At 48.6% G+C, this 27,419-nt stretch overlaps 1 protein-coding gene across 3 annotated transcripts in view; it reads right to left on the bottom strand.

Moving 5' to 3' along the window:
* Nucleotides 1-1,079: 1,079 nt before the first annotated feature.
* robo3 (roundabout, axon guidance receptor, homolog 3) overlaps nucleotides 1,080-27,419 on the bottom strand; it is a gene marked incomplete at its 5' end in the record, with an annotated part of 178,181 nt that continues 151,841 nt past the window's right edge. For 2 of the 3 annotated variants that reach the window (XM_079283902.1, XM_079283904.1), the window contains 18 exons: nucleotides 1,080-1,778; nucleotides 5,134-5,276; nucleotides 5,937-6,107; nucleotides 6,766-6,873; nucleotides 7,064-7,263; nucleotides 13,566-13,784; nucleotides 14,281-14,431; nucleotides 15,411-15,692; nucleotides 15,850-15,989; nucleotides 16,171-16,210; nucleotides 16,487-16,747; nucleotides 17,830-18,016; nucleotides 18,511-18,635; nucleotides 19,177-19,393; nucleotides 19,494-19,615; nucleotides 19,731-19,897; nucleotides 22,285-22,453; nucleotides 23,451-23,532. In XM_079283902.1, coding sequence (XP_079140028.1) covers nucleotides 1,767-1,778; nucleotides 5,134-5,276; nucleotides 5,937-6,107; nucleotides 6,766-6,873; nucleotides 7,064-7,263; nucleotides 13,566-13,784; nucleotides 14,281-14,431; nucleotides 15,411-15,692; nucleotides 15,850-15,989; nucleotides 16,171-16,210; nucleotides 16,487-16,747; nucleotides 17,830-18,016; nucleotides 18,511-18,635; nucleotides 19,177-19,393; nucleotides 19,494-19,615; nucleotides 19,731-19,897; nucleotides 22,285-22,453; nucleotides 23,451-23,532 — 2,796 coding nt within the window. In that variant the 3' untranslated portion in view covers nucleotides 1,080-1,766. The remainder of the gene's footprint in view (nucleotides 1,779-5,133; nucleotides 5,277-5,936; nucleotides 6,108-6,765; nucleotides 6,874-7,063; nucleotides 7,264-13,565; nucleotides 13,785-14,280; nucleotides 14,432-15,410; nucleotides 15,693-15,849; nucleotides 15,990-16,170; nucleotides 16,211-16,486; nucleotides 16,748-17,829; nucleotides 18,017-18,510; nucleotides 18,636-19,176; nucleotides 19,394-19,493; nucleotides 19,616-19,730; nucleotides 19,898-22,284; nucleotides 22,454-23,450; nucleotides 23,533-27,419) is intronic. The other variant, XM_079283903.1, reaches the window with a different exon arrangement.

Below are 27,419 nucleotides of genomic sequence, written 5' to 3'. Positions count from 1 at the left end.
TCAACCCTCTCCTACTAAATAATGTTCCTTTACAGCTAAACTGCATTCCCGGTTAGGATTTCAAGGGGAACGTATCTCTTCGTGGATTACAGTCGCAGAAACACGGGGTTAACGTTTTTCCTGCGGACTGATACGTCAAAAGCAAATGTTATCCACAACAAATTAGGGTTACCTCGAAATGTAATTCACAATGCGCTTTTGTAATTTTTAGTCTGTTCAATTTCACTCCTTAATTGATGTGACTGATAACTCTCAGGTGGAGACCTCCATGACTCATGTGACATTAAGGTGTGAATGAGCTTAAAGATTAACTCATCAGCACATATGCAAAAACAAACATGCATCTTTAGATTAGTTTATCACATTTTATATTCGATGTGCTTCATGTCCACAGGAGAGGTCACCTCCTTGTATGATTCTGAGAGATGGAGGACTAAATCCACACTCACAAAGCTGAAGCTAATATGAGACAATGTGAGACACTTATTTATTTCTGATCATTTCATTTCCTGTTTGTTTTACTTTCCCTTCACTGCAGCTCATGAAAGAATCAGAGTCCAGGGAAACACAAGGATTGAATTCCATCTTTAGAAGAGAGATATCTGATTTGTTTTGATGCCTGGCGTTGGCTACAGCTGAACTTGGAACCATAGAAGAAAGATGCAGACTTTGTTCACAATCTCTTACATTGGAATGGCTAGTGTGGACAGGACGAGGTTTCACAGCAACGTACACACACGTGGGCATGAGAGTGTTGCTTTAATATGGAGTTGACAAACCGGTGTTTGATACTCCTTGATGTTACATGACGAATGTTTCTGCATCCATTTATCTTCCGTTTTATTTCTAGAAGCATTTATCTGTGCAGGTCCACACAGATCGCTCATTGTGACTCCCGTGTTGTCCAGAGAACGGAAGGTGAAACTTCACAGACACTTACTGCACCTCCTGAAAGCTGCTCCAAAGAAACGAGTACAGCTTAGATCAGCAAATGTATTTTATTGTACATTTACAAAACAACAAGAGTACAAAAAAGTCAGTCCACAGACATGGTTTCTCTTTGTTTTGGAAGGAGAATATGCAAACGTCATCTCAAAACTGTAGCAGACGGTCCCTCAGACGACCAAGGGGAGGAGCAGGGGTTACAATCAAACTTTTATAAAGCTTGTCTGTCTGCTGGCACACTGGACCGTGTTGCTGCAGAGCAACCGAGGGGAATATAGAAAAGTACGACATTCTTAGCGGACAAGATGGGTGCAGGGATCCCGGTGGGAGAGCGCTCGGGGGCAGAGGCGTCCTCTTCCAGGAGCGAGAACCCGCTCGTTTTGGCTTTTGCGACCAGCATCACACTTTGTGCTTCATATTTTCTGTTGTGTTTGCCATGACAACAAGAGAGTGCAACAGCAGTTAATGCTTTTTCCAAAAAACTATACATTTTGACAAAAAAAAGGTTGGCACATTCAAGAAGACATGAGCTATATTTCTTGTTATAACAGACTTTTTTTTGTTTTTTTTCCTATCCTCATAAATACAATATACGTCTCTCTCCCTGTATCCAGAGCCCACAACAGAACAGTACAGACACAGATATTTACAAATCAGAGGAATGAACTCGTTTGCCCTTAAATAATCGTCGTAATACGCAAAGAAACATGAAGTAAAGTCCGTTGTTCACAGCGAGTCCAGTATCCTGAACCACAGCCTCTTCCTCCCGGCTCTTTGTGTCCACAGTGGTGATGGAGGCGTCGACGGAGTCACTGGTGTCCTTATCTCATTTCCTAGGAAGAAAAAAGTATTTCAACATCAATAAAAACTGTAACTACTACATAGAACACGGCTTGATTTCATCGAACACGGCTTGATTTCATAGAACACGGCTTGATTTCATCGAACACGGCTTGATTTCATCGAACACGGCTTGATTTCATAGAACACGGCTTGATTTCATAGAACACGGCTTGATTTCATAGAACACGGCTTGATTTCATAGAACACTGCTTGATTTCATAGCACACGGCTTGATTTCATTGAACACGGCTTGATTTCATAGCACACGGCTTGATTTCATAGCACACGGCTTGATTTCATTGAACACGGCTTGATTTCATTGAACACGGCTTGATTTCATCGAACACGGCTTGATTTCATTGAACACAGCTTGATTTCATAGCACACGGCTTGATTTCATAGCACACGGCTTGATTTCATTGAACACGGCTTGATTTCATTGAACACGGCTTGATTTCATTGAACACGGCTTGATTTCATAGAACACGGCTTGATTTCATTGAACACGGCTTGATTTCATCGAACACGGCTTGATTTCATAGAACACGGCTTGATTTCATAGCACACGGCTTGATTTCATAGCACACGGCTTGATTTCATTGAACACGGCTTGATTTCATTGAACACGGCTTGATTTCATCGAACACGGCTTGATTTCATTGAACACAGCTTGATTTCATAGCACACGGCTTGATTTCATAGCACACGGCTTGATTTCATAGAACACGGCTTGATTTCATTGAACACGGCTTGATTTCATCGAACACGCCTTGATTTCATCGAACACGGCTTGATTTCAATAAATTCAGGCAAATGTCTGCTCATGTACTCTTGCTTACGTTTTGACGCACATAAGCAGGAAGCAGACTGCAACAGAAGACTCATTTTGGCCGTGGTTTAGAATCACGATTGGACATGTTCCAATAATGATACATTTTTTACATCTTTACATGTTTCCCAAAGCAGCAAGTGCCCATATAAGGTTCTTAGGCTTTTCATCATCGGAGAAACTTGTTTGGTTGCTGGCAGGTTCTACCAGGAACCCTTTCAGAGAGTCCTAACTAGAACCCAGCATAAAGGGTTATACCTTGAACCATCTCTGAAAGGTTCCACCTGGAGACCCCTAAGAGAGGTTCTACAGATAACCCATTTATAGTGACATGGTTCCAACAAGAACCCTCTCTGGAGGTTCTATCCAGAACATTTCCACCTTCTAAGTTAACAAGAGCCCACCCAGGGGGATCTACCGATAACCCTTTCATGTTTCATTTGATGTTATTTGATCTAGAACCCTTGAGGGCAAATGTGGTGCAGAATGTCGCGCCGTAATTTCGCCTCGCTGTTCTGTAACGGAACCATTTGGGGGGCCAGCGGAGGAAGAGACAGAGTCTGTGTAAACTGGACAGCTGGCATGGCGTGACTATAGACACACACACAAGACGCTGACCGTGCACATCACGCCGTCATGTTATCTAAATTGAAGAGAAAACGAAGCCGGAGTGATGGCAGTAGAACAGATGCTCCAGCCTGCGTGGGCTGGAGTTTGGGTGAGCGTGTCTGTGTGTCTCATCACTGTCCTTCTGCTACCGATGACTCCATATTTGTTATCCCTTTCTTTTATACACATGCGTATTGTGTGAGCAGCCTCAGAGCTGATGTAACAGACCCGAGGACAGCAACAAGCGTCTGGTTGTCCGCCGGGGTCAAATGGCAGAGATAGCAGTCAGCAGCACCACAGGGGGCCGGGGTAACCTAACCCAGGTTTCCTGTAGAAATACCCCAAACTTTATTGCAAAGCTTTCATGTCCCGGGGAAGGCGTGAAAAGGCCAGTAAGGTCAGTTGGGGGGGGGGGGTTCCTTACTGCTCCACAGGTGGGGGTGACCGGAGAGGCTCGAGATACAAGGGACCCCTGTGTAGGAGTCTGTGTTCAGAGCAAGTGAAAGGAGCAGTTGGATGTGTGAGCGTGTCACTTTTACAAGTTGCTTTGCTACATTCCCATGTCGGATGTGTGCTGAGGTCATCGTGGTCTGACCCGGGACAGGGCCATCCCTTCTCTCTGCACACACAGGCGGCTTTATGGCGACGCCTCAGGTTACAGCATCAAGGCTAACAGCTACCGCACTAAAGAGAGCATCACAGCTGCCACGCTGCTCACTTCTCATAAACCCAACGTCATTTCCTCTCAGAGTAGATTCTAGATCTGACTTATAACCTGCTTGATTACAATATAACAATATAACTAATGTTGCCTAGAAGTAAACTCAAAGCAGTGGTGGGAAGTAACTACAGATACGTCCTCTGACCAATATTTTAATCGAATGAACTCGGATTGCAGTTTTTCATTCCATTCATCAAAGCAGGTCGATTTCATTTGGTTTGTCTTCTTCTGGAGGATGGGTTCTTCTTCATGGGTTCAGAAGATCGTCCTACTTATTTAATAAACAGTTATAACCCTTCTGGGGTCAGCCGGACTTCTACTTGACGTGGCATATTTGTTTTCTGAGTGAAAGTCCTGAATAAATAAATAAAAAGATGGACAATCAAACTGTGACTATATTTTAAAGGAAAAAAAAGGAAAATTGGATATTTAAATAATATTGCAAACAGTATAATGTCCTGATTCTCTAGAAGTAGAGACATCTGAAGTTTCTCTCATTTTCTCTGCACTTGCGCAAAACAGGAAGCGCTTCATCGATCTGATTTGGTAAACGGGCCACACTTATACAGCGCTTTACAATCTCATTTACTGAGACACCGATGGAGACGAAGCTGCCATTGAGTCAGCCTGTCAGTGTCTGACTGACGGACACTTCTACGTGTGGACAGAAGGAGCAGGGGAAGTGATTTACACAACTCTCTGTGCTCTCTATCAGTCACTACCTCGTCTACCTCCAGTAACGTGGAGGGACACGTCAAACTCGAGCTCGCCTCCCCGCCACCCAATACCCGCAGAGCTTTCCGCGCAGCTTGTTCTGCCATGAAGACGCTAGAGAGCCTGCAGGGGGTTGCATTTAAAGGAGCGCACCCGCAGTGAAGTGCACTACAGAGAGAGGCCGTGAAGCCCATCCTGAGCAGACGTAATGGTAGATCTGTATGTATGAGCGCGTGGGAATGTGAAAGCTCTTTTCATGCACCTGCATGTATGAGGTTGTGTGTTTTATGGAGCGCAAGTAATGACGTGTAGATATAAGTAAAGCACATGAAGAGCCTTTGTTCCCGTGCTCATGAATATCTGAAAGCATCAATTATTAAACAAAACGTTTGAGTTGAAAAGAGAACTTTTTTTTCTCTTGCACAAAGAGAAACTGTGAAATGATAAAGTCAGTAGCGTTGCTGGATGCTACCTCGTTGTGTTTGCGGGCCGAGGTGAGCCCTCGGGAGCCCGTGGAGCCTCTGGATGAGGAGCTTCCTGTGGTCGAGCAGTTACTGGACATCTGACTCCTGGAGAGGTAACCGGCCTTACTGCTGTACGGCACCATCTCCTCATCTGAGGAGGCAATAGTGACACGAGACGGCTAACAGGGAGGGCTGTTAGTCTGTGAGGCAGTGCAGCCTCTTAGTAGGGAAACCATGGTTCAGATATATATATATATATATATATATATATATCTGCTGGAGAAATGACAGGTTGAAGCTGCTGCAGGTAAGATGAGTTTCACCCCGTGTAACGTCCTCCCACTTGTCTACATGTAATCCCAGCATGGTGTATGGTTACTAGCTGTAAAGGAAGTGAATGAAAAGGCCAAAATGTACGACTTTCTCTTAAAAAGCGTGTTGCAGGTTTTCTGGATTTTCTAACACACAGCTTGTGTTTTTCTTATTAATGGCCAGGAAGTTATGAGCACAGCTGCATCTATACTTGTGATGACGGCATTTATTCAAGGCATGATCTAACAACACCAACACAACTCTTTGTGTCAGCCAGTCTGGTTTTTGCTCTGCTGCGTAGCACTGTGGGAGACGGTACTGCAGTGCAGTAGCAGGGCATGGTGCCCACTGAACATCTGAGCGTTTTGTCTTATTCATCCCATCTCTGATCTCTACAAGCAGTGACACATTTCAGGAGGAACATGCTCTCTCTGTGCTACGTCACCTTCTGCCGCCCGTAAAAAGGTAACGAGGACTGAAACGCTACACTCTGCCTTACTGTCGGTGTGTCTTTGTCCCGAGCCTTTCCGCTGGTGGCTGCTGCTGCTGCTGTATTCGCTCCTCTCCAGGGAGGACAGAGCGCCGTTCACCGCGTTGCCGGCCTCCACGCACCCCTGGGGGCCCCGCAACCTGTCCTCCGCTGGGGGTGGCTCCGGAGGTGGGGGCAGGTCTAAGCAGAGAGCGGAGGGATAAGAAAACATGCATGAAGAGTTCTTCTTGCCTTTCTTAGTCGATGCATTGACGCTAATTGTAGTGCCAGGTTTCTGTTTTCTGACATTGCTTTAAAAACAGATTTCTTGTTTTATTCTTTCGTTTGTGCATAACTGAGAGAACCGGAGAGACTTTCCTTCAGAAAACAGAGGACATTCAAATGAACACTGAGGGCTCTGATTGTGTCATTCATAGCCAGTAGTGCAGTTTAATCGGTTACTGGACCCACAATGCAGTGCTACTTTCGATAATTCTCATTTGCAGCTATGGTCTGCAGTGTGTCTGTAAACTAATCACAAGTCAAAGCCATGCACAGAACCAGGAGCAGAGTTGTAGGTATTCACTCACAGCATATCTGCATGTACGTGCTGGCTTATCATGGGGTGCATTCATCCACTCACTGACAAAGAGCAATGAGTAGCAGACAAAACAACAGCGCAGACGAGATTTTCGCATTTGCAGCAGAGCTGCAGCTTCAGCCACTGAGAACATTTGATTCACGCTGAATTCACTCTTTTTCCGATATGTTCAATACCACGTATTCAATTTGAGGGAAGTCAACAATGGAGTGTATTGTTCCCCATATCCCTGAAGCGACGGTGTCTGAGCCCACTCACCTCCTTGCACATCTCTTCTGTACGCTGAACTCTTTGACACCTTTTTCTTCACGCGTGATTTTTGGTTGGGAGGAGTGCACGTATCTGCTGGGGATGAGCGGCCGTGCACTGTGTGAAGACAGGGAAAACAATCAGAGCGTGTTTCTGTGTCCGCACTCAACAGAGCATTTGATGTCGTCAATGCATGTGGAGTAGCGAGTCAACAGCAGGGTGAACGCTCAGCTCTCATGATCTTATTGGCCACTGTGCCTCTCTGTGTGTGCGTGTTATGTTCCGGCTCGTCAGTCAGTCTCTTTACCGGGTGTAGTCGCGCTGACGCTGTCTTCATTCAGAGCCGGCCCCTGGCTGTGGAGGCAGCGATGGGCCGGACTCTGGCACTGCAGCGTGCCAGCCTCCGGTGAGCCGGGATGCTGTTGGCCGGAGAGGTTTGGGTCGGACTGGGTGAGCAGCGGGCTCGGCGCCTGGGGAACTGGCAGTGGACCGCAGGGTAACCTTCTGCTGTGGGGAGTAAGGGCAACATGTTACTGGAGAGAACAAATCAATGGAGGCAAAGCTTTGGTTCAGAGTGAGGTTTACAAAAACAGAATAAACTGGGTGTATGATTCTCCTGTGTCCAGGCGATCTGCATCATTGTTATTTAAATGGGGAATTTCACATCTGGCCATGGGATTAGCCATTTGGCTAACAATGGCCAATGTGCATTGTTGCAGACAATCGAGTTCTTTCTTCTGAATGTTAATAAATGATTGTGTTGGATGTGTGAAAAATGTGCAGCTACGGAGTCAAAATGCATTCTTATCATTATCATTATGCATTCGTGTATCTTTGTCTCTTCGTATTGTGGCAGCCGGGGTGGGCGAGCCCAGGGAGTAGTGATGGCAGGAAGGTACTACAGACTACCAGAGAGAAATGGATTGCACTTTGCACACGCCCCCTTAGTGCCAGCAGGCAATCAGCGCAACCAGGCACACCTGAGAGAGCCGGCCAGGGGAGCTTCATGGGCGGAGATAAAAGGAGAAGGAAGATGTGAAGTCAGGGGAAGTAACTTAGGTGAAACCATTCAAGACGGTGAGATATTGTGAGACTACTTAGCCAACGACCCTGGAACGGAAGACTACCCCCACTGGATTGCCCCCGGCTACTGACCCCTGCTTGGAGGAGAACGACGCCCCTGCCCCATCCCTGGACCGTACGAGAATTGCGCCTTGTGTATCAGACCCCGGAACTGCACCTAGACCCTTCTCTTGCTTAACGGACTTGTATTGGCTGTGTGGCTGCTGTGTCGTTACCAATATCCCAGTAAAGTATTTCATTGCCACGTCTTTACGTCTCCGTGTCTTCATAAGTATTGCATATTGTCCAGTAACACCCCTGACCACCCCGGGGCTGTTACATTGGTGGAGAATGTGGGCATTCTAACCGGCTTCTGGACAATATCTAATATTTATATTACGCGTCGTATCGACATCAAAATGTCCGCGCCCAACCCTGTGCAGGAGCTTCTCGCAGGTCTCATAGCCAGCAATGCGGAGACTCAGAGGAGGCACGAAGAGGCACTGCAGCTGCAAGTACAAATGCTGCAACTTCAACAGCAAACACAGCACCAACACCACCAGCAAATGGAAAAATATATGGAGGTGCAAACCAACCAACAGGAAGTGAAACGACTGGAGCGAGTGAATCCCTCGCGCTTCCTGGTCAAACAAACAGCCAGTGACGAAGTGGAAGCTTTCCTTCTGACTTTCGAAATCACTGCAAAACGTGAACAATGGCCCGAGGAACGGTGGGCAGACTTGATCGCTCCTTTTTTGACGGGCACCGCGCAACGGGCGTACCAAGACCTAGCCAATATTTCACCCGTCACCTACGCAGCACTGAAGGAGGAAGTGCTTCAGCGTAGCGGGGTGACTCTTCTGACAAAAGCGCAGCGATTTCATGAGTGGAATTATGATGCCACCCTCTCTCCAAGGGCGCAACTGTATGATATCACGCGGATCACTACCGCCTGGCTGATGTCGGAGCCCCTCTCATTTTCCCCCCTTGATCGGGTAATCATGGATAAGTTACTGAGGTCATTACCGTTTGAAGCAAAAAAATTGGCAGGACAAAAAAATCCCCGCAGTCTCGAGGAACTGACTGAGGTAGTGGAGGGCTGGCAAGCGGCGCAGGCTCTGGTGCGTGGGGGAAGACCGCCCAAGATGGAAATATCCCCCCGGCCCCGACTGTTGAAACATGGAGATTCCCCACGAGAGCCGGCCATGAGGACCCCTCCCGTGGAAACCCCCCAGCGCAGATCCCTGTTAAACCCCGACACCCGCAGGTGTTATGACTGTGGGGAGATGGGACATATTGCCTGGAACTGCCCACAGCGGGGGGACGCCCCCATGCCCACAGCTAGCGAGACTAGTCACCCCTGTGGACTACTGACCACCTGTTGGGCCCAACAGGGCGATTTGGCCCCACTCACCCCAGTACGAGCGAACGGGCATGACGCGACCGCCCTGGTCGACTCCGGCAGCGCCGTCACCCTCGTCCGCCCCGACTTCGTCGAGCTACCCTATCTGAAAAGTACAGTATCAGTCACCTGTATTCACGGGGAGACCAGAGACTACCCCACCGCGATCCTAGAGCTTCACACCACCCAGGGGAAGAGCACCGGACCGGCAGGGGTGGTACCCGACCTACCGGTGGACCTCCTGATCGGAAGGGACTCCACTGTCTTCCCGGGGCTATGGAGAGGCCTGGCCAACGGGAAGAAAGCCCCACCACGAAAACCACACCGCACACCAGGAAAGTTGTGTGGGTTCCAGGGGGCCGACCCCCTGAGCTCCACGTCCCCCCTCTCAGAAGGCGCCGCCAGCACCGCCGTCCGGGCCGCGGAAGCCGCCATCCGTCCAGCCAGGGAGGAGGACCCTCTTCCAGCCCCCGAAGAAAGGGATCCAAGCCAGGCCAGTGAGGACGCCTGGGCTGATTTGTTCCCACTAAACCCCGAGGACCAACCCCTGCCTGCCCCTCTAGCGGGACGCTTCGGGACCGCCCAGCTGGAGGACGCCAACCTCCAAAATGCCCTGCGACAGGTGTCCGTGGTGGACGGCAAACCCATGGATGGGGTAAGACAACTAATTTACCCTCACTTTGCCATTAAAGCTAATTTGTTGTATCAAGTGGTAATGAAGGACGGGGCACCCCTTGAGTTGTTATTGGTGCCCCGCCCTTTTGTGTCGGTGGTGCTCCAGATGGCCCACACCCACCTGTTGGGGGCCCACCTGGGGGTGGAGAAAACCCTGGACAGAATCAAGGCCCGGTTTTACTGGCCCGGGGTGAAAAAAACGGTGGAGGACTACTGCCGGAGCTGTCCTGACTGCCAGCGGGTCGCCCCCCAGCCGCACCATCGCAATCCGCTGATCCCCTTACCCATTATTTCAATTCCCTTCAGTAGGATTGCGATGGATTTGGTGGGACCCCTCCCAAGGTCCAGTAAGGGATTCCAGTACATCTTGGTGGTGCTGGATTACGCCACTCGCTACCCAGAGGCCATTCCCCTTCGGACCATGGCCACCAAAGGTATTGCCAGGGAATTAATGATGTTATTTTCTCGTGTAGGCATCCCGGACGAGATCTTGACTGATCAGGGGACCCCCTTCATGTCAAGAATCATGAGGGACCTGTGCGGGCTAATGAAGGTAAACCAGTTAAGAACGTCGGTATACCACCCGCAGACAGACGGCCTAGTAGAGAGGTTTAATCAGACCCTGAAACGGATGCTCCGGAAAGCCATGGAGGCAGACGGACGTAATTGGGATCAGCTGCTCCCTTTCCTCATGTTCTCCATTCGTGAGGTTCCCCAGGCCTCCACGGGATTTTCCCCCTTCGAGCTGCTGTACGGAAGACGGCCCCGGGGACTCCTCGACCTGGCCAAAGAGGCCTGGGAACACCAGCCATCACCCCACCGTACGCTGGTGGAACACGTGGAAGAGGTAAGAGAGAGAATGGCAACAATTTGGCCGATGGTTCGAGAACACATGGCCGAGGCCCAGACTGCCCAAGCCCGGGTCTACAATAGGGGAACCCAGCCCAGAGAATTTAGCCCGGGGGACCGAGTCCTGGTATTAGTCCCCACATCTGAGTGCAAATTCCTGGCTCGGTGGAATGGACCCTATGAAATAATGGAAAAAATAGGAGAAGTGAACTACAGGGTAAGACAACCAGGGCGACGACATCCAACAAAGGTGTATCACATTAACCTGCTAAAAAAATGGGTGGCCCGTGAGGCCCTATTTTCCCTCTCTCTCTCTTCCCCTCCCACCACAGGAAAGACGGAGGCAGTAGAGGTCCCCATGGGAGAGCAGCTGACCCCCAGCCAAAAGCAAGACCTCCGCGAGCTAGTGGACCGATTCCGGGACGTCTTCTCCCCAGAGCCGGGGTACACCGACCTCATCCACCATCACATACATACCGAACCTGGGAAGAAGGTACGTCTCAGGCCGTATCGGGTGCCAGAAGCCAGGAGGACCGCCATTGAGACAGAGGTACGCAAAATGTTGCAGGCGGACATAATCGAGCCCTCCAGAAGCGAGTGGTGTAGCCCCATCGTCCTCGTCCCCAAACCTGACGGCTCAGTCAGGTTCTGCAATGACTTCCGCCAGCTCAACCAGATCTCCAAATTCGACGCCTACCCGATGCCACGAGTGGACGAGATGATCGAACGGGTAGGGAGTGCCAGATTCATTACCACCCTGGACCTCACGAAGGGCTACTGGCAAGTGGCCTTGGCCCCCGAGGCCAGAGAGAAGACAGCCTTCGCCACCCCCGAGGGGCTGTACCAGTACAAACGGCTCCCCTTCGGTCTCCACGGGGCCCCACCTACCTACCAGAGGCTGATGGACCAAGTCCTTCGGCCCCACCGAGAGTATGCCGCGGCGTACCTAGACGACATCGTCGTACATGGGGAGGAGTGGGGGACCCACCTGCGTCGGGTCGACGCCGTGCTCCGAGCCCTGAGGGGAGCGGGGCTAACAGCTAACCCCAAAAAGTGTCGCCTCGGCCTCCGAGATGCGGATTACCTGGGGTACACCATTGGGCGAGGTTGCGTCAAGCCCCAGGTAGGGAAGGTCGAGGCGATCCGGGAATGGCCCCGCCCCCGCACCAAGAAACAAGTAAGGGCATTTATTGGACTGGCGAGCTATTACAGGCGATTTGTCCCCCACTTTTCCTCCCTTGCAGCTCCCCTGACGGACCTAACAGGAAACCGGCTGCCAGAGCGGATCCAGTGGACAGCAGAGACAGAGGAGGCCTTCGAGAACCTCAAGAGGGTGCTGTGTTCAGAACCAGTGTTGGTGACCCCGGACTTTGAGAAACCGTTGGTGGTCCAGACCGACGCATCAGAGACCGGGGTAGGCGCCGTCCTGGCCCAAGTACAAAATGGTGAGGAACACCCGATAACATACATCAGCAGAAAACTCTTGCCCAGGGAACAGAAATATTCCACAGTGGAAAAAGAATGCCTAGCCATCAAGTGGGCCCTGGGCGAGCTCAAATATTACTTATTGGGACGAAAGTTCACTCTGGTCACCGACCATGCCCCATTGGTATGGATGTCGAGAAATAAAGAAAATAACGCCCGGGTCACCCGCTGGTTTCTGTCTCTGCAGCCCTATGCCTTCTCTGTCGTCCACAGATCCGGTGCCGCTCACGGAAACGCCGATGCCTTGTCCCGCAGGGACGCCTGGTGTTCCTGGAGCAGTCCTCCCCCCAGGTCAGATTTAAGGGGGGGGGTGTGTGGCAGCCGGGGTGGGCGAGCCCAGGGAGTAGTGATGGCAGGAAGGTACTACAGACTACCAGAGAGAAATGGATTGCACTTTGCACACGCCCCCTTAGTGCCAGCAGGCAATCAGCGCAACCAGGCACACCTGAGAGAGCCGGCCAGGGGAGCTTCATGGGCGGAGATAAAAGGAGAAGGAAGATGTGAAGTCAGGGGAAGTAACTTAGGTGAAACCATTCAAGACGGTGAGATATTGTGAGACTACTTAGCCAACGACCCTGGAACGGAAGACTACCCCCACTGGATTGCCCCCGGCTACTGACCCCTGCTTGGAGGAGAACGACGCCCCTGCCCCATCCCTGGACCGTACGAGAATTGCGCCTTGTGTATCAGACCCCGGAACTGCACCTAGACCCTTCTCTTGCTTAACGGACTTGTATTGGCTGTGTGGCTGCTGTGTCGTTACCAATATCCCAGTAAAGTATTTCATTGCCACGTCTTTACGTCTCCGTGTCTTCATAAGTATTGCATATTGTCCAGTAACACCCCTGACCACCCCGGGGCTGTTACAGTATCTATAGTTAGCTAACATTAGCCACTTTAAGCTACCGGTCATACCAGACCAAGGAAGGCTGGAGAGGCAAATGGAATTGAGCACTTTACATTTGTGACGAGATGATTTTCTTATTCTGTCTTTAAAAATGTACATAGTTGCTTAAAAGGTACAATTACATAACTTTTAGCGAATTAGATAATGCTAAAAAAAAGAACCTTCTTTGATGGAGGAATTTCTCCATGTTGACAGATTCATCTGAACTAAATGACATTATAATAATTATATAATGACCATTGCATCGTAGCATCCTTCTGTTAGCAGAGAACAGTGGACAGTCAAATCTTCAGGGAGAAAAGCGCATAAAAGCAGAGAGGAGGTTTGGATAAAGCAGACGACTGTGTTTGTGCATGAGAAGAGTTCAGGGTCACGAGTTAATGTGGAGTAGAAAATGAACCGCCCAGTCAATGCTCCCAGTTCACATACCGTGAGAGCTGCTGGCCGTCCACGTGGTTGAGGCGGGGGAGGTCATGGGGGGCTCGGCTCTCCTCGTGAGGCGACGGCGTGAGCGTGGCGGTGGACTGGTGGCTGTAGGAGGTGGCCGGGGAGGAGGCATTGTTCCTCTGCGGGGGACAGGGTCCATCCTCGCAGCCCTCCATCAGGTAGGTCCTCTCCGGGAGGGGGGGACACCACTCCTCATCCGAGCTACACAGACAAAGAGCAGCGTCACAGCTCCATGATACAGTGTATGAGATGAGCTGGATCTTAAGCGTGTGTGTGTGCTCTTAAACGACATAGTTGGGGGGCCTGTTAGCTCACTGCCGCCTTCGATTCCAGCTGGACACGAGGCGACTTAAACATGAATGCTGTTCGTTCAGGCGACTGAGAGGGCCTTGCCTTTGGCAACACTGCAGGAGACTGAGCTTCCACTTGAGTGAGATTGCTGCCAGGAGCGTGAGACAGAACGATAGTTTGCTCTGTGGTTGCAGAGAGCGAATGGAAAGGAGGAACACAGCAAATTGTGTCGAGAAAACAGCTTAATCACTAAAAGCAGTTGACCGAAGCCGAGGTAATTGAGTTGTTAAGGCCGGAGGCAAAAGAGGGTTCGATACGCAATGTGGCTGTTAGAGGCGACGCTGAGTCTAAATGATGGTGCAGCAGTGTGACACAAATGATAGAGATGTGTGTGTGTCTGACTCACCCTATGTCCATGTCCTCGTGCTCGGGGGGCTGCTCGTCCGGCTCACTCTGTTCCAGCTCTCCAATGGGGGGAGGAGGGGGCAGCGCCTCCATCCAGGTCAGAGACGGGGTCTTGACGGCCTTACCCATGGCCTTCTGCTTGGGCTTACTACCTGTAGGAACACACAGAAACACTATGATTCTCTGGAGGAAGAGACCTTCTTACATTGAGCTGAATTATCTCCAGCATAATTGACACATGACACATATCAGCAACCCGTGGCTGAAAGATATGAAAATGGGTATGAGTTAGGAGCAAAAGATCTATTTTGATTTGATCACTGAAGAAATGATTCATACAACTGCAAAGGTTGAGGGTAGAATCAATGAACAGAGAAGGTAGTCTGTTGGATACTAGGTCTGCTACTTATTATTATATTTGTTGTCCACTAATCTCATTATTTTTCTCAATTGATTATTCCACCGTTTGATGGAAAAATGCACCAAATGAATGCATTGCTTGTGTATCTGACCAACCAGGGCCAACCAGTTTTTGACCAAATATCTGGAAATAGAAATTGTAAGTTGGAATATTGGCACCTTTACAAAATATTGATGAAGATATTTTTGATAAATAATCATCAGTACTGATATAATGTCAGATCAGCTAGAACAGCCTGGTACATCGCTTTACTGTAATGCAGCCTTCAAAAGCAGGAAAAGACATTTATGTGATATTACAATCTCTCAAATCTAAGGCGATGTTAGATGTAACATCTGTTCTCATATGACAATATCAATATAATATCTAAATATTGCCCCGCCCGATGACCAACAATCTAAAACCTTAAAATATTCACTTTAATGTCACATACAATGAAAATGAGCAGGAGAAGCTGAACTGATACTTATCGGTATTTTGCTTGAGAAATGACTTAGTTATCAAAATAGATGCTGATAAATTATTTATGCGCTTTACTAATCATTTCAGCTCAAATTAAAACAAATAATTATTGATAATGTGAAAATAACAAAAGCTACTTAACATTAGAACAGCTAAAAGCTTCCGGCAGAAAGAAAAAGGACAGAACTAAATACGCTGGTTGTGTTGTTGAGCTACAACACAGCATCGGTCCCCGGTGCCCTCCTCACCATTGCAGCGGTCCGGCTGGGCGTACTGAGCTCCGGACAGCCCCGGCTGGGCGATCCAGTGTCCGTCCTCCTGCTGCTCGCCGCTGTGGACAGGCGGCTGAATCTGGTTGGTGAAAGGCATGATGGAGGTGGAGGCGTAGGGAGCCGTGGAGGCTTGCTGGCTGTAGGCGAAGCTGTGCGGGTCTTCGTTGGTGGCGTCGATGGTGCTGTAGATAGGCCCTTCGGTGGAGCCGCCTATGCTGTACTTCTCCGTCTGATTCAGGTAGTTGGAGATTCCTGCGTCTACACGGGGATGGAGGTCATGTTTATTCATTCATTCATGTTTAGCTTTTCCTGCTTTGTTTTGTCGCATTGAGCGCTTCTACTTATCACCACACTTTGATGCTTTAACTGAACGAAACAGACGGACGTTCATAGACGTCTCTACGCAGCCTCCTACCGTTGTAGTATCTCTCAGCTGTGTCGTGATTGCTGCTGCAGCAGTTGACTGCCTCTTTGCCGCTGTGGACCAGGTTGGTGGTGGGCCAAGAGTCTGCCAGCCACGGGTAGTTGCCCATGTTGCCTCCCAGCACGCCGGGCCTACGGAGACATTCTGGCTTTAATTTAAGACGTGGTTGGACACAGTGCAGCAGCAAGGACTGTCCGGATGGAAATACAGCAAGAACAGCAAGCAAGAGGCTGGATAGCAACATTTATTCATTCTTTCTATTAATTACTGTGGATTTAAACAGATTACAGATACACAGCAGGATATAATTACCTTCCATTGAGTACTGTTCCCTCTACATGAGGGAAGCCAACTGCAGAAGACAAAGAGACAAAGAGAGACAGAGAGAGTGATGAGAGGTGGGAAACGCACTCATGGATGTTACAGTTTTGGAGCCTATTTTCTCTCTTAGTTCAGTGAAGACAATACTTTACTAAACAAAGATCAGCATAAATGCCCCTAAATGTATGAAAAGAAATGCCTTGGACTACAATCTCAATGACCGATCCCACGACTTCCCTCAGTGCCAGACGGCAGCAAGAGAGTCATCGATAATGTAGCGTTCTACATGTGAATCACTCCTCCTGACCTGCTGGTGTGTAGGCGAAGGAGGCGGTGTAGTGGCTCAGCTCCTTCCTCTTCTTGCGCCGGCAGTAGATCCAGACGCTGAAGCCCATGAGGATGACCCAGCAGGCTCCACCGATGCCCGCGATGAACGCCGGCTGCTTGACCACGCCGGTGATCTGCTCGGCCAGACTCACGCTGCTCTCCTCGCCGCCGTCGCTGGTGCTGCCGCCTCCGCCGCCTCCGCCTCCGCCTCCTGGCACGGAGGGCTGTTCAGCTGGCAGCTCTGGGGGGAGAGAATGGGAGGGTGGAGGGCAAAATAACACAACATCATAAGAACTGAGGGAGTTCTATGTTGTCTGTTGATCTGTTGTATTTAACCAGCCAGTGTATTTCAGTGTATTTATTTGTATGTCTTTATTGTCTTTAAAGCCAAACAGAGCATCCACTTAAAACCTAACAATCCACAGTATCCACAGTGATAGTACCATTATAAGACATTCAACAATGATGATAGAAGTAGAGCAGCTAAATGATAACATCAGCATGGTAACATGGTCAAAATGAAAATGCTAACATGCTGATTTTTAGCAGGTAAACCATTTACCCCATCCCTGATCTTAAGTTAGGATATTAGTGTGCTAACATTCGCTAATTAGCACTAAGTCCAAAACACAGCTGAGCCTGATGGGAATGTTAGTTCTGCAGTGTCTCGTCATGAACCAAAGTATTGGAACGATTCGATTTTGACCTGATGATGACATGTTAGCGACTGGTTTACACTGCTCAGATGAAAAGTTAGTTGATGACTTGAATCCTCAGGAATCATCCTCTGGGGACCATCAATGTGTGTACAAAATTGAATGGCAATCCATCTAACAGCTGTTGAGATTTTTCAGTCCAGACTGAAGTTGTGGACCGATCGGAGACTGTATCTAAGAAGTGGACATCGTCACTGTGACCTCACTCATCGGTTTACGGACTATTTTGAACAGATGGGACACGAGAGGGTGGCGCTAAGTACAACCGACAGTGAATAAGACTTTTTCAAGCAACGAGAATGTTACAATTAACTTTCATGAAGTCGTAGCTACCTGTCAATCACAAGGTAGCCCCGCCCTAAAGCATACCCTGATTTCTGGTCTATTGGACTCTAAACTCTAATGGTGTGTGAACGTTGTATGAATGTTGGTTAGCCCTGATGGGCAGGTGGCACCTTGACTGAAAGCGCTCTGAGTGGTCAGAAAGACTGTACAGTCCATTTACCATTATTTATAAATGAAATAACAGAAACAAGGTTTGTCTGTAGTGCACCTGCATCTTGGCCCGCTCATGTTTCTACATCTGTTTGTGTCACTGTGGACTCACTGATGAGGACAGACACCGGCTGACTGCGGGTGCCGATGCCGGCGCCGGTCACCGCCGCCACCTCCACCTGGTACAGCACGCCGGGCATCAGGCCCTTCAGCGCTGTGGACAACGTGTTCCCGTCCACCGTCCTGTTGATGAAGGAGCGCGTCTGGTTGTCACCGCCGCTGCTGCCCACACACCACACCTGGTGGGATTCACAGAGATGGCATTGAAGTCATTCGGCGGCTCATTTCGGGCCTCTGGTTTGGCTTTGTGACACTTTTAAAAATCAGTCTATAGGGCTCAGTCGAAGGTGTGTTTGCATCGTCATTGACTGACGAAAGCTAACTACATTCTGCAATCCTTCATCACTTTGATCAGTCAGATATTCCGTGTTAAATGTACAGTCGACATTGAACTCTACGTTTGAAGTCCTACAGAAACAGCCGGAGGATTTTTCTCTCCCTTTGAATTTTTTTTAATCTCTGCATGTAACCTGAATGAACTGAATATTAGGGTCATCTTGTGACGGCTTCCTCATTCGTGACTGGTACAACTATAATTAAAGAAATCTCATAATTCATATTTGTTTAATGCAAATCTGGTTTCAAAGGAAGCGTGCCGCAGTAGGATTGTGTTGTCTAGCAGTCGTTGCTGCCTTCAGATGAGAACGCAGAGGCGCTGCTGAGGCGTGTTTACCCTGTACTCCTGGATGATGCCGTTCTGCATCTCGCTGGGCGGAGGCTCCCAGGAGACGCTGATGCTGGAGCTGTTGCTTAGCTTCACTGTAACCACTGTGACAGCTCTGGGTGGGCCACTGGGGACTGGGGAGGTGGGGGGGGGGGGGGGGGGGAGACATCATTCATGTCATTACAGCAACATGGTGAGCACAATGACAAGTGAGTACAAAACTAAATCTAAAAGGCAATAAAAGCAAGGAGATAAAAACCACAAGTCGAGAAACATGAAAGTGAGCTGTAGCAGGAGAGAATCACGTTTGATCTTCTTCTCTAAACATTTAATACTAAGCTACTCAGGCAGGTCGATCCAAAGTCTATAAAAAAAATAAAAATCTCTCTTGTTTTGAATAGACTTTGGATGAACTCATATCAAACTGCTGTGTGGAGCTGAATTTAATAGAAACTGCGATCAATATAAATGAACCCAAACTTGCAGAGGATATAAAATGAACCCCGAAATGAGATAACGTTACTGAGATTCATGCGGTGCCAGGCAGGCTAATGAACAGCCATCCAAGGCCCTGCCATGTCAAAGGAGAAGGGCCTGGCTGGTTTAGTAACACAAGCTCTTCTTTGAATCTCTTCCTGGTACGGACACGTTTTCAGAAGTCATCACATTCATTACCCTCCTCCGGGGTTCGGACCAGTAACGTTCGGCTGTCCTTTCCCTGGAATTCGTCGAAATAGGGACGGATCTTCATCTCGTACTCAGTTCCTTTGAGCAGGCCGGTGAGGACGGTGATGCGTTCGGAGGGGGAGTTGATGTCCTGGAGGAGCCAGGTTCCCCCGCTGGGTCGGTAGAAGAGACGGTAGCCCTGGACGTACTGAGACTGACGGTCAACCTTGATGAATCGATTAAAAAAAGATAAGAGAGAAGAGAAGTGGAGAACTGAACCCGCAACCATCCCTACATAAAGCATAGACCCACAAAGAGCCACTCACAGTCCAGGACACTCGGATGGAGGCTGTTGTTAGCGTGACGGGCTCTTGCAGCTGGACGGCCACCTCTCCCAGCTCCCTCTGCACCTGCCTGTGGTCCACTCCCTGACCCGTTGGACTCACATCTGAGGGGAAACACAGACTCCTCAAAGGGTTGCTGCCGATGCATTAGCACACACGACAGCGGTGGTGTTCTTCACACGAGTCTCGATGCGAGTCATGAGAGAGGCGCAGACTGACCTTGGGTTCTGACGGGCTCAGAGATGGGGCTCGGGTCACTCAGGCCGTAGGCGTTGACGGCTCGGACAATGAACAGGTAGATGGTGTTGGGGAGGAGGCCGGTGATGGTGTGCGTTTCTATCTTGACCATGTCGGCTACAGTCTGCCACGTGCTTCCCGCTGATTGGCTGTGAGAGGAAAGCAGAAACAAATGACTCAGTTTTGGATGCAACATGATATTTAATGAGCAAACGTGATCTTTAACCGAATCTCATTCATTCTGCCTTGCATCGTCCGGCGCTTGCTGTTACATTGAAACATCAAAATGTTTCCTCAGACAGAATCTATGCAGCATTTTAGATTTATTAAACGTATTTATGAAGAAAATAAACGGTAGAAAGTCAGACATCCAAGACTCCAGATATATCGTCAAGAAAGATAAATGACAGACTTTAATAATAATGAGGGAGATGAATGTGAGAGACGAAGAGAGAGAGAAGAAAACGAAATAGCATGACAGCAATGATGCACTCGATGGAGAACTGGTTATCATGAAGCATGGCAGACAACCCTGTCTTGTTATTTACATGTTTTAGAGACTCCATTAAAACCTATTAAATGGGATGACATGGCATATTTAGATTTGTGTATGTGAAATTTACCAAGCCAGATAGAGAGATGTATTATAACATTTAATGAACTAAAATAGTTTCAAAATAAACAATAACATCTCGAGTGGCTAGTGTTCCTTAAAATGTACATTTCCATATCTGTCCAAATTATTAGAATGCAAACAGTAATCAAACAAAGGTCATTATGCTATTACTACTCCTGCATTAATGTGTAACAGCATCTCACTCTTATCGTTCATTAAGGTGGAGTACAATCAAATACTCAAGTAAGGTACAAGTACATCACATGTGTACTTAACTACGATACCTGAGTAAAGGAAGGCTCCTTTAGTTACTTTCCACCACTGAACCAGTGTCAGCACTGCTTTGCAATGCTGATTTGCTGTGCAGCCGCACAATTTAACCAAAGCTTGAGAAGATCTCCAGGCGATAGCGGGATCTATTTCTGGCTCCCTCTCATATTTCGTATCTGCTAAACAACAGCAGATGTGAGCAAAGTCACTGAGAGAAGTTTCTGCTCGCGAGAACATCTTCAAGTGATGCAATTTGCGTCCTGATGAATAATCTAACGGGGCATGTAAGAAGCCGCAGCTGCCGGTGGGAAGGAGGGCATCTTCTGAGCCTTGTGGCACCCCCCCAGATACATTATCCCGCCGCCGCTCACCCCGCCTCTTCCTCTTCCTCTGCCTCCGTGAATCCACTGTCACCTTGGTAGAGCGGCAGTCACAAAGGCCTCTCCAACCATGTCTTTGACTCTTTTAGAGTTCCCCCAAGGGTACTGTGGGGGTTTGTGGGGAAGGAGCTTCAGTAGTGCTGAACTGCACAATTAGACCAAAGAGGAAAACGACTCATGAATACTCATCTTGTGTGTGTGTGTGTGCAGGCCGCCCTATGCTGGAGGTGGATTCAAGGTAACTTTGTGAAGGAGTTGGGAGTTCACACACAAGGATGTGACCCGAGACAAGAGAAAGTGAATACAGTCTCACCAGCAGAATGAACCGTCTGCCATCTTACATTAAATCAACACTATTACACCTTGCATATGTACACACACACACACACACACGCACACGCACACACACGCACACGCACACGCACACACGCACACACGCACACGTGCCCCAACCCTTTGCTCTTGTCTGTACTCTCACAAACAAACCTCAGCACCCCAGGCAAAGACATGTTATTGCAGACATCCCAGCAGTCCCCTCCAGCTGCTTTATAAAGAATCAGCGAGCGTTCCTTGGAAACGCTCCGCCGCTGCCACGGGCCACGGTGGACATCTGGATCTGATTAAGCTCTGGTGGTGTTCTCCTCTATATCGAGTCGGAGGGACACGTTTCCCCATAACACCATCCTATCTTCATCTGGAGGCCTCCGTCCATCCGTGGAGCCGCCTATCCTGCTCAGCTAAATCCCCCTCATCAATCCAAGCTGGACTTCCACTCAAGTGGCACTTTCTGCTGTAGTGCATTCCGGCTCATGAGTGTACAAATGGGTCCTCTCGCATGCTTGTTACATTGCTGTCATATTTAGAATCATTTTGCCTAACCTGAAATGAAATGCACTCCTGCTCGTACATTTAATCCATGAAATTGTTCTGTTGAGTTTTTTGTCTTTTCAAGGTCGAATACTAATGAATACGTGTGGCAGCACGACTCTCTTTAAAGAACTGCAAAGCATGAAAGAATTGCATGAGTCTGGAAATCAGCGAAGATGATTTAGTGTCCCGTAATGAAAAAGGTCTTCTGTTCTGACAAGAAAGATGCTTTCACATTAAAATTGTTGAATTTGAAGATATTCAACAGAAGAAGAATACAGCCTGTTAAATAAAGAACATGTATGATTAGAGACAAAGGTATTCTCTGAAGTAGCAGACGGGTAAAGCAGTGAAGATACTCAACGAGGGAACGAGTGCGTATCCTAGATTTTGGGGAACTCACCTGAAGGCCTCAATGATGAAGGCGGTGACGGCTGCTCCCCCCTCGTGGGCGTTGGGTTGCCAGGTCAGAGAGACGCTGTTCTTGGACACGTCCGTCACTATGGGTTTGTGCGGCGGACCCGGGAGCTGGAAGGGCTCCGCAGCCTGGGCGACCGACGGGTCTGCACTCTCTGGAGGGTGAGGGAGGAGACAAAGATGGAGGCAGGAAGGAGACGAGACATCAACATGAGCGTCTCATAATGTCCTCTGTGTAATCTAACGTTGACTGAACATTTGCATCAGCGTCGCTGCGGGCCGACTTCCTCACTTCTAACAGACTTCACAGTTTCTGCTTCTCATAACAACTGTTGGATCTTAACGAACCATCACGGCGCTAATAGTCAGATAACAACCGTATGTGTCATCAGAGCAGCTTGTTACTCCATTTAATTCCCTGTTTTTATGTTCATTCCGTCTCTTTCTCTTTATTCTGAAGCACGTTGTGCTACATTTCTTGTATGAAAGCTGCTATACAAGTACAGTGTTTAATGCCACTGATGCAATCTCTCCAGCTTGAAGTCTTATTTAATGCCTGATGGGTTGTGGAGAAGGTAAAAAGAGCAGAGCCTCACAGAGCAGCGTGTGCTTTGAGCTGCAGCATCGACCCATATCTCTCCATTGTGTCCTGACCGAGGCCGTTAGTGTGTTTCAACCTTTATTCATCCCAAAAGAGGGCCAGCTCTTTGTCAACATCATGCTTCACATTCATACTCTTTCCGACATTTATGTTTGCAGTCTGCAGTCTGCCCAGCAACAGCTCCGGGACCCGCATAGGTTCATTAGACCTGGCAAGATGTTTCATTTGAGCAAATCAGAAGTCACAAGGAGCCTCGTTACTTAGACCTTTTAGAAATATCTCACATTGACAACTATGCTCTCATCTGCAGTCCTACTCTAATCTATAACGAATAACTTCACTGCTGTTAATTAAAACAGTGAAGTGTTACACAGAGACTGTTTCAAAGTTAGCCAAATTAATAATAGTGCAGAAACAGAAGAGTGACAATCAGATTCAGATTCGGTTTTCAGCTGTGCAAAAGGTTTATTCAAATAAATTGTCTTCAAATAATTTTGCATATATAGCTGCTAGTCATTTGCATGCATTTAAATCACGCAGAGACAATTTACCTTTGACTGTGAGCACCCCACTCCAACTGGTCTCTCCACTGGAGCTGGAAGCCAGGCAGGTGTAGACCCCGGAGTCCGTTTCCTGGCAACAGCGAAATGTGTGTCATTAGTTTAGTGAGAGTGAGCTTTGGATGCTACGCTAATGAACCCATTACCAGTGATCAAGACTAAATGTCACATCTCTCAAAGCAGAATGTTTGCACTCAGAGTTGTGAGCAGAGGGAAAGCTGGCCGAGCAGAGAGCCGTGATCCACCCGCAGCCGACCAGGTGACTCTTTATGCTTCCACATCACAGTCAGATTGGCTTTTTCACAAACCCATTGGTGCCGACATCTTTCAACAGTGCATCTGTAGCACTGTCAACAGCCATTACGTTCTGTCTTGCTGCCTTTGACAGGAGGGACAGAACTACTGATGCATAGACGGACAGGAGGGACAGAACTACGGATGCATAGACGGACAGGAGGGACAGAACTACGGATGCATAGACGGACAGGAGGGACAGAACTACTGATGCATAGATGGACAGGAGGGACAGAACTACTGATGCATAGACGGACAGGAGGGACAGAACTACTGATGCATAGACGGACAGGAGGGACAGAACTACTGATGCATAGACGGACAGGAGGGACAGAACTACGGATGCATAGACGGACAGGAGGGACAGAACTACGGATGCATAGACGGACAGGAGGGACAGAACTACTGATGCATAGACGGACAGGAGGGACAGAACTACTGATGCATAGACGGACAGGAGGGACAGACCTACTGATGCATAGACGGACAGGAGGGACAGAACTACTGAAGCATAGATGGACAGGAGGGACAGAACTACTGATGCATAGACGGACAGGAGGGACAGAACTACTGATGCATAGACGGACAGGAGGGACAGAACTACTGATGCATAGACGGACAGGAGGGACAGAACTACTGATGCATAGATGGACAGGAGGGACAGAACTACTGATGCATAGACGGACAGGAGGGACAGAACTACGGATGCATAGACGGACAGGAGGGACAGAACTACTGAAGCATAGACGGACAGGAGGGACAGAACTACTGAAGCATAGACGGACAGGAGGGACAGAACTACTGAAGCATAGATGGACAGGAGGGACAGAACTACTGATGCATAGACGGACAGGAGGGACAGAACTACTGATGCATAGACGGACAGGAGGGACAGACCTACTGATGCATAGACGGACAGGAGGGACAGAACTACTGAAGCATAGATGGACAGGAGGGACAGAACTACTGATGCATAGACGGACAGGAGGGACAGAACTACTGAAGCATAGACGGACAGGAGGGACAGAACTACTGATGCATAGACGGACAGGAGGGACAGAACTACTGAAGCATAGACGGACAGGAAGGACAGAACTACTGATGCATAGACGGACAGGAGGGACAGACCTACTGATGCATAGACGGACAGGAGGGACAGAACTACTGATGCATAGACGGACAGGAGGGACAGACCTACTGAAGCATAGACGGACAGGAGGGACAGAACTACGGATGCATAGACGGACAGGAGGGACAGAACTACTGAAGCATAGATGGACAGGAGGGACAGAACTACTGATGCATAGACGGACAGGAGGGACAGAACTACTGATGCATAGACGGACAGGAGGGACAGAACTACTGAAGCATAGACGGACAGGAGGGACAGAACTACTGATGCATAGACGGACAGGAGGGACAGACCTACTGATGCATAGACGGACAGGAGGGACAGAACTACTGATGCATAGACGGACAGGAGGGACAGACCTACTGAAGCATAGACGGACAGGAGGGACAGACCTACTGATGCATAGACGGACAGGAGGGACAGAACTACTGATGCATAGACGGACAGGAGGGACAGACCTACTGATGCATAGACGGACAGGAGGGACAGAACTACTGATGCATAGATGGACAGGAAGGACAGAACTACTGATGCATAGACGGACAGGAGGGACAGAACTACTGATGCATAGACGGACAGGAGGGACAGAACTACTGATGCATAGACGGACAGGAGGGACAGAACTACTGAAGCATAGACGGACAGGAGGGACAGACCTACTGATGCATAGACGGACAGGAGGGACAGAACTACTGATGCATAGACGGACAGGAGGGACAGAACTACTGATGCATAGACGGACAGGAGGGACAGACCTACTGAAGCATAGACGGACAGGAGGGACAGAACTACTGATGCATAGACGGACAGGAGGGACAGACCTACTGATGCATAGACGGACAGGAGGGACAGAACTACTGATGCATAGACGGACAGGAGGGACAGAACTACTGAAGCATAGATGGACAGGAGGGACAGAACTACTGATGCATAGACGGACAGGAGGGACAGAACTACTGAAGCATAGACGGACAGGAAGGACAGAACTACTGATGCATAGACGGACAGGAGGGACAGACCTACTGATGCATAGACGGACAGGAGGGACAGAACTACTGAAGCATAGATGGACAGGAGGGACAGAACTACTGATGCATAGACGGACAGGAGGGACAGAACTACTGAAGCATAGACGGACAGGAAGGACAGAACTACTGATGCATAGACGGACAGGAGGGACAGACCTACTGATGCATAGACGGACAGGAGGGACAGAACTACTGATGCATAGACGGACAGGAGGGACAGACCTACTGAAGCATAGACGGACAGGAGGGACAGAACTACTGATGCATAGACGGACAGGAGGGACAGACCTACTGATGCATAGACGGACAGGAGGGACAGAACTACTGATGCATAGACGGACAGGAGGGACAGACCTACTGAAGCATAGACGGACAGGAGGGACAGAACTACTGAAGCATAGACGGACAGGAGGGACAGAACTACTGATGCATAGATGGACAGAACTACTGATGCATAGACGGACAGGAGGGACAGAACTACTGATGCATAGACGGACAGGAGGGACAGAACTACTGATGCATAGACGGACAGGAGGGACAGAACTACTGATGCATAGACGGACAGGAGGGACAGAACTACTGATGCATAGATGGACAGGAGGACATCCTGCACAGGTGGAGACACACAGGGCCTTATGACAATGTCAAAGGTTTGGATGTGAGGTAACTTCCTGACTGTCTTTTTCTGATACTTCAGTAAATTGGTAATAATGAACATAATAATATAATATATTATTCATAAATATTCTACTGTGTTATGATGATATTTAAATTCCAGACAATGTTTTTTTTAAGTGAAATGCAGCATTCAGGCACTACATTGCTTATGTTTATCTACATTTTAAAGTAAGTGCACTTCCTTGGGCATCAATTACTGTCAATTGGATAATTGTTCATTCAATTCTCATCTGGCAACCCTTAACAGAGCATCTGCTGTTAATAGCTGCATTTACTCTGGCCATTCTGTCATTGATAGTGACTTTATTTTATAAAAATGAAATATTCTCAGTGGACCTATTTGAATTTAAAGTCAAGCTGGTGGCTTTTATGTTCCTCGTCTTCTTCCTACACGGCAGAGGAGCAGAGTTCAAGGAGGATCAAAGGACAGCATTTTAATGAGCAGCTAGTGGTCCAGAAATGTCTGAGGAGCCAGTCTTTATATTCAACAGCTACTTAGCATTCTGGACATACTATGGGCAGATGTAATTAAGAGGTGTGTGTGTGTGTGTGTGTGTGTGTGTGTGTGTGTGTGTGCACTGTGACTGCTGCTGGCTATCAAATTTTTGGGGAGGCAAGCCAGAAGCTAGACGGGCTGTGAAATTGCTTACAACAGAGGGAGATGCTGGGGGTCTGTACACTGGGGAATGTGACACCGAGGTAGCAGGAGCAGTGCATCTCAACGTCTTTCTGTTGCTTTAGCTTCACTGCTCCAGGTCTTTCTCCCGCTCTGCTCTCTTTCATTTCACTTCATCCTTCTTTTAAAGGTTAACTTCACTATTTTTTAAC

The sequence above is a fragment of the Melanostigma gelatinosum genome, assembly GCF_949748355.1.
Source record: "Melanostigma gelatinosum genome assembly, chromosome: 14".
Taxonomy (NCBI): Eukaryota; Metazoa; Chordata; class Actinopteri; order Perciformes; family Zoarcidae; genus Melanostigma; species Melanostigma gelatinosum.
Note: the sequence above shows the minus strand (reverse complement) of the source record. Positions and strands in the feature narration are given on the sequence as shown.